Consider the following 6120-nt stretch of genomic DNA (forward strand, 5'->3'; position numbering starts at 1 on the left):
TGTGCCTGGTGCCCTCTGGTCCCATCCTTACTCAGACGCTCTCCCACAGCTGAAGCTGGTGATGCCATCCCAGCACACAAAGTCCACTGAGCCTGGCCCTGGTGTCCCATCAGGATGGCCGGGTGGCTGGGTGCAAGGTGGATTGGGGCAGCTGGGGAACCAGCAGGGCTGGGGAGCAGGAGTTCCCTGTGGGGCACGGGGATGTGGTGTGGAGCAGCACCGAGGTGCTCTCTGCTTCGACTTCCTTCCCGGCGCAGTGCCGATTTCCTCCAGCATCACGTGTGCCGTGTGGGGAGCTTGGCACAGCACGGCACCGCTCGGCCTCGGGGGCAGGTAGGAGGGAGCAGCTCCGAGGGTCCTGTACACGGGGGTCATCCCAACCGATGACCACCTGTGTGTGCTCACACTGCTCCAGGGCTGGGCTGTGCCCTGGGGTCTGGGAGAGCTGCCAGTGAGGGGCTGGTGGGGATGCTGGGCACCTCTGGGCACCATCACCCCTGTGCCAGTTGGAGTGAAGGAGCTCTGGGGCCTTGGGTAGAGGTGTCCTCATCCCCACAGCCCTTGGGGCTGCAGACTGTCCTTGGGTGGGTAAAAACCAGCACCATTTTCGGTGTCTGCAAGGCCTCTGTGACATGGCCTGGTGGCCGCAGCAGGGACCAGGCAGCAGCAGGGCTGCTGGCCCACCATGGGAACAACGTGGGCCACCACAGGGACAGCATGGCCAACCACGGTGACAGGGAGGCCTGCCATGGGGACAGGGCATCCTGCCATGACAACAGGGTCACATCACCCTGGTATCCTGCATCCCACCATGCCAGTGGGCTCGTCCTGGTGTGACCCCAGGGTTCAGCAGTTCAGGGATGCTGCTGTGCCGTGGATGGTGGTGGGATGACATCCTGCCCATGCCGCAGTGCTGGCGCTCCGGGGAGCTTTGCAGCTGCCTGCTCCACCACACACAGAGGAAGCGCCAACCACAGCGGGGCTGATGCGGGGCTGGTGCAGGGATGGGTGTGGGGCTGGGAGAGGCTGTCATGAGAGGTCCTTCCCAGTGCCTGATGAACCCCTTTGCTTCCTGGAACCACAGCGGAGGACAAGGAGGGTGAGGACGTGGAGCCTCTGGGTGAGTCCTGGGCTGGAGGAGAGGGAATGAGAGGGATGTGACTGGGACAGGCCCCCTGGGCCAGAGCATGTCCCCAGCAGGAAACACTTCCTGCCCCACTCTTGCGGGACAGTGCCAGCCCCAGCCCTGCTCCTGCCTCTCTCTGCAGAGCTCCCAGTGAAAATGGAGCCAGCCAAGCTCCCACTCACCAAGAGGATGGCTCCTGCTCCCCCTGTTCCTGCCAAGACCAAACCAGCCCCCATGCTGGCCAGCAAGTAAGAAACATGGCTGTGCTGAGGTGTCAGGGCCACTGCAATGTCCCAGGGCCGGGACCATGCTCATGGCCATGGCTGGCCCTGGCGTGGGGCTGGCAGCTCCCTGGCTTCACACCTCTGCTGTCTCCAGGCCCTGTGACCCCCAGCCCAGCACTTCGGCTGACATGGAGTGGGGCAGAGGCAGTGACCCAGGTAGGGTCCAGGGGTCACTCAGGAGGCTGCAGGCTGGCCGGGCTCTGCCCAGCACCAGGTGCCAACTCCTGTTCTTTGGCAGATGCTGACAGCTTCAACACGGTGTCAGTTACCACAGCCAGGCTGAGCCACCCCACAGCCACACGGCCACGGGTACCTGGCCAGCGGCCACCCAGCATTGTCCTGGGGACCACGGGGAGTCCCTGCATGGGGGAGCAGCCCCGGGGGCTTCCCCGTGCTGGGCTCTGTGCCCCCATCCCCAGCACGGCGCAGGCGCCTGTCCCACCATGGAGCACAGAAGGGCTGGAGAGGTCAGAGGGGTCAGAGGGGAGGCTGCTGGCCCTGGAGGACCTGAAGGCTGAGGTTCGCACCCTGCACATCCTGGTGGACCTGATGCGAGTCCAGCACCTGTGAGTGGGGATTGGGGTGCCAGGGGGTCCCCAGTGGCTCCCAGCCATTTGCTGCTGGGTCTGCCCCGTCTGAGCCATGCTGGTGTGTTGCAGGAGGGACCTGCAGGACCTGCGGCAGGAGTTGTGCCAGGAGCGGAGCCAGCGCCAGGCGCTGCAGGTGAGTCCCTGGCAGGGGTTGCCCCATCCCGGGGTCCCCTGTGCCCCCAACACTCACAGCTATTCCCCACAGGCAGAGATCGAGCGGGTGAGGAAGGGGCTGCCCTGTTAGCAGGGGGGGTCTGTGGTGCCCACCCGGGGCAGGGGGCAGGTGGGTGGCACATGGTGGTCTGTGCCTCCCCGACCTCGCTGCCCCCAGCCCTGCTCTGCACCCATCGGGTAGAAATGCCCACCCTGCGCCCAGGCATCACTCCTTGAGGCACAACAGCCCCTGGACCTGTAGAAATGGTTTAAAATAAACTATTTTGGTACAGAGTGATGTGTGGGGGCTGCTCAGGGCTCTGCTGTTGGCTGCCATGTCCCCGCAGGGCTGGGCTGGTCCTGCCGGGCACAAAGAGTCCCACCATGGCACCGGGGGTCCCACCAGGGCCCGCGGCAGGGCTGGGGCAGGGCCTCCTCCTCCTCCCCCTCCTCCTCCTCCACCCCCGCACAGTTTCCCAGGCCAGCCCCAGTCCCAGCCCCAGCACATCCTGGCCTCCAGCCACTGGAGAACATCTGGAAAACATCTGGATCCCGCCGGCGCTGGCGGCAGGGGGGACCAGCCTGGGAAGGAGCTATTTTTATAAAGCTGCTGGGGAGGGGGCAGCGGGGCCCCGCACCCCGCGGGGCTGGGAGCGGAGCAGGATGCGGCTCAGCCCGGCGGGAGCTGCGGCATCCCTGGGGAGCAGCGGCCAGCCCAGAGTCCAGCGGGAACATCCGCCCTGGTCCGGCCGGGAGGGCGCTGGGTCACGGCGGGCGGTGCCGGAAAAAACCCGGCTAATTTTAGTGGGGCCGGGAAGGGAATTGGCGCGGGGAGGGGCAGCGGCCGTCGCTGTGTCCAGGGACCCCCAAAACGCCGGACCCGCCACGCCGGGCTCTAGTTCGTGTACAACAGCACCATGTTTGTGGGGCAGGACCCCACGGTTCACACGGACGTACAGCCCGGCCCTGCCCCACCCGGTGGAACCCCCGCCAGATCCCGGCTGAGCCGGGCAGCAAGGGCTGTCCTGTCCTTGTCCCCATCCCCGCGTGTCCCGGGGCTGCTCGGCTGGTGCTAGCCGTCGTACCAATGGCTCAAAGTGCATCGTTGTCCCACAGCGGCGGGGGCGAGTCCAGCCCCGGGAGTGCCCCTGACAGTGGGGTCTGGCCGTCCGTGGTGCAGGGACAGTCCAGCGCAGCTCCGCCAGCCCAGGGGCAGTGAGCAGCCCCGCTGTCCTCCTGGTCCCGCCTGGCACGGTGTGGAATCAGCTGTGGGGAAGCACACACCGTGCCAGGGCAGCTGGCGGGCTCAGTAGTAGTGGACGCGGCCCAGGGTGCCGATGGAGCCGATGGTGCCGATGGTGCCAGAGCCCAGGATGTCGGGCTGCCCGTTGCGCCAGATCTCGCGGATGATGCGCTCCCGCTCCTCCAGCCGCTGCGCTCGCTCCAGCTCCTCGGCCGACGCGAACACATTCACGGCCAGCGCCCCATCCCCGGGGCCGTGGCTCTCCAGCGGGATCTCGGTCACCGGCAGCAGCGACTCAGACGCCGCGCGGTCGACGGTGTCCTCTTCGTCCTCGTCGTCGTCATCGTCGTCGTCCTCGCTGAGGTCTCCGGGGCGCGCCGGGGGCCGCGGGTTGGGCCGGCAGGACAAGCGCAGCACCAGCAGGCACAGGGTGAGCACCAGCCCGAAGCACACGCCCAGCACGAAGTAGAGCCCGAAGCTCTCGGGGTTGGCTGCGGGGGGAACAGAGGGGGTGAGGGAGCTGCCCGCTCCTGCCGGGAGCCCCCCGGGCGCTTCCTGGCTCACCTCGGATGTGGGCGTACGCGGCCATGCTGTTGCTGAGCAGCTCCATGCCCCTCCGGCGACTCTCCATCCTGTGCCTGGCGCTTCTCAGCGGCTCCAGGGATGGCACATGCTTGGCATCTGCGGGACACGGGCTGAGCAGGGCTCTACAGGGGGCTGGAACTCACCCCAACCCAAGGTCCCTGTCCCTTTCAAGGCCGTGCCTGGGTGCACCCAGGGGCTCCTCGCTGAGCTCCAGCTGAGCAGGGGTTCCTGCCTGGGCTGGGCTGCTCCATCCAGGGCTAGAACCCCACAGATGTCGAGGTGGAGCCGTACCACTCCCACCGCCCTCCGTCCTTCCTGAGGAACCGGGACGGATACGGCTCCTCCTGGACACGGCATCAGGCGGACCTGTGGCATCGCGCCAGGCTTTCTGTCCCCTGCCCGGCCGTGGGATGGGTCACGGGGCAGAGCAGGGACAGGGACAGGGGCAGAGCAGGGTCCCAGCACAGCGCTGCTGGTGCTCATGTGCACACACGTGTGTTCCACACACACTCTTGGGGCAGTGTCCCTGTCCCAGTCCCTGTCCCCCACACCACTCCAACCTTGGCTCTTTGCCACCGGGTCCTGCGGTGCAGGGACAAGGCCAGGCACAGTGCAAAGGCCACTAGGACAGGACAGTGGTCAGGATGAGAGGCAGGGCAGCGGGAAGGATGGACAGCGGGACAGTAGGAAGGATGGGAGGCAGGGCAGCGGGCAGGGCGGGAGGCAATTTGGCCCTGGCAGGGGACGAGCTCATTCCCAGAAACGGCTCCAGGGAGGGAGGAATGAGGAAAGAAATGCAGAAAATGTGACACATCAGCAAAACCATCCCGGACGGTCCAGAGCTGAGGGGCCGCAGCACGTCCCGGGACTGAGCAGCCCCTCTAGTGGGACACCCCAAAATAAGGCCAGCAGGGTCCCTAGCAGGGGTTGGTGCTCTCCCTGTGGAGCAGCTGGACGGCCAGCCGCTGCCCCGGCAAAGGGCTGCTGTGGGGCTGGAGGGGCACAGGCCCACCATGGGACCCCAGGGACCCCCGCCGGTGGCAGGGTGCTGATGAGGGCTGGGTGGTCTATAGGGCCCTGCGGGTCCCCAAGCGGCCCCAACAGCCGAGCCCTGAGTCGCTCAGCGCTGCGTCCCCGAGCACTGCACTGTGTCCCCAACCCTGCTCCGCATCCTCACCCGCTACGTCCCCACAGCCCGAGCTCTGTACCGCCGAGCCCTGCGCCCTCAGTCCCGTGTCCCTGCACTGCCCCGCGTCCCCCAGCGCCAGAGCACCTGAGGCGGGACGGGACCGAGCCGCGACAGCCGCTGTGGCCATCGGGGCTGGGTGGCCGCGGGTGTTGAGGTTCCTCCGGGCGCCCAGCGCTGAGCCCCGCGCGGTGCCCGGGTTGGTACTCACCGGGTGGGAAGGCGGCGGCGGCAGAGCCGCTGCACTTTGGCTGGAGCGAGGGAAGAGAGAGCAAGGTCTGTTTAGCATTAACGCTGCAGCAACAGGAAATAGTTCGGAGGCGGCTGGCGGTCAGCGCTCCCGCCGGAGCCAATGGCAGCCCCGGCCGGTGCTGAGCGGGGCGCGGGGCCGGGGCTCGTCCCGCTCCCCCGGGACGCCACGCTCGGCCCTGCAGTGGAGCCGCCCCGGAGCAGAGCCATGGGCGGCTCCAGGCCCCATCCCAGCCTCGTCCAGCGCCCATCCAGCCAGGCCAGGCCTGGCTGTGCCCAGCTGGACCCCAGGCAAGCTCCCCGGACTGGGGGGGCTCTACCTCAGCTCAGGCTGAGTGTTTGCAGACTGTGGGGGTTGGTCCCAGCCCCACGCAGCTGGGGGACACGCAGGGTCCTGCCCTGATGGCCCCAAAGCAGCCCTGGCCACTGGCAGTGCCTGACCCTGGCTCAGCCCCACTGGCCGAGGCGTGGGACACACCTGGGCTGCTGGGGCAGGACCTCGGGGACACGAGGCTCCACATGCCACCAGTGTTCCCAAGGCTGGTGAGGACCTTGGGTACACGAGGCTCTGCATTCCACCACCGTCCCCAGTGGTCACTCCAGGCTGCGCTGGGAGGGACAGGCTCAGTGGCTGCCTCAGGACAGGGCTGGGGGTCCCACGGAGCCATACAGGGTCACTGTTCCATAAGCCTGATCCCCCCAAA

General features: G+C 67.4%; 2 protein-coding genes across 2 annotated transcripts; one reads left to right on the plus strand and one right to left on the minus strand.

Annotated features, from left to right (window-relative positions):
- The first annotated feature begins 268 nt into the window (after window positions 1-268).
- LOC146427834 (SH3 domain-containing kinase-binding protein 1-like) lies at window positions 269-2441 on the plus strand. The gene is made up of 5 exons (XM_085080964.1): window positions 269-333; window positions 1269-1374; window positions 1505-1566; window positions 1649-1976; window positions 2070-2441. Exons 2-5 carry the CDS (start codon window positions 1283-1285, stop codon window positions 2242-2244), a joined length of 657 nt encoding a protein of 218 aa, XP_084937090.1. The 5' UTR covers window positions 269-333; window positions 1269-1282; the 3' UTR covers window positions 2245-2441.
- Window positions 2442-3052: 611 nt separating this feature from the next.
- Window positions 3053-5557, minus strand: EVA1B (eva-1 homolog B). The gene is made up of 3 exons (XM_085080963.1): window positions 5379-5557; window positions 3961-4077; window positions 3053-3887 (listed from the first exon to the last, which is right to left on the minus strand). Exons 2-3 carry the CDS (start codon window positions 4025-4027, stop codon window positions 3460-3462), a joined length of 495 nt encoding a protein of 164 aa, XP_084937089.1. The 5' UTR covers window positions 4028-4077; window positions 5379-5557; the 3' UTR covers window positions 3053-3459.
- Window positions 5558-6120: the final 563 nt, after the last annotated feature.

This window comes from Lichenostomus cassidix, chromosome 23, assembly GCF_008360975.1.
Source record: "Lichenostomus cassidix isolate B80296 chromosome 23, HeHo_3.0, whole genome shotgun sequence".
Lineage (NCBI taxonomy): Eukaryota > Metazoa > Chordata > Aves > Passeriformes > Meliphagidae > Lichenostomus > Lichenostomus cassidix.

Excerpts from the sequence above, each read along its gene's own strand:
- LOC146427834 (XM_085080964.1), top strand. The coding sequence starts at position 1,283 with ATGGAGCCAGCCAAGCTCCCACTCACCAAGAGGATGGCTCCTGCTCCC. Across the intron at positions 1,375-1,504 it reads GCCCCCATGCTGGCCAGCAA|GCCCTGTGACCCCCAGCCCA; the intron begins GTAAGAAACATG and ends TGCTGTCTCCAG. Across the intron at positions 1,567-1,648 it reads GGGCAGAGGCAGTGACCCAG|ATGCTGACAGCTTCAACACG; the intron begins GTAGGGTCCAGG and ends GTTCTTTGGCAG.
- EVA1B (XM_085080963.1), bottom strand. The coding sequence starts at position 4,027 with ATGGAGAGTCGCCGGAGGGGCATGGAGCTGCTCAGCAACAGCATGGCC. Across the intron at positions 3,888-3,960 it reads CGCGTACGCCCACATCCGAG|CCAACCCCGAGAGCTTCGGG; the intron begins GTGAGCCAGGAA and ends TTCCCCCCGCAG.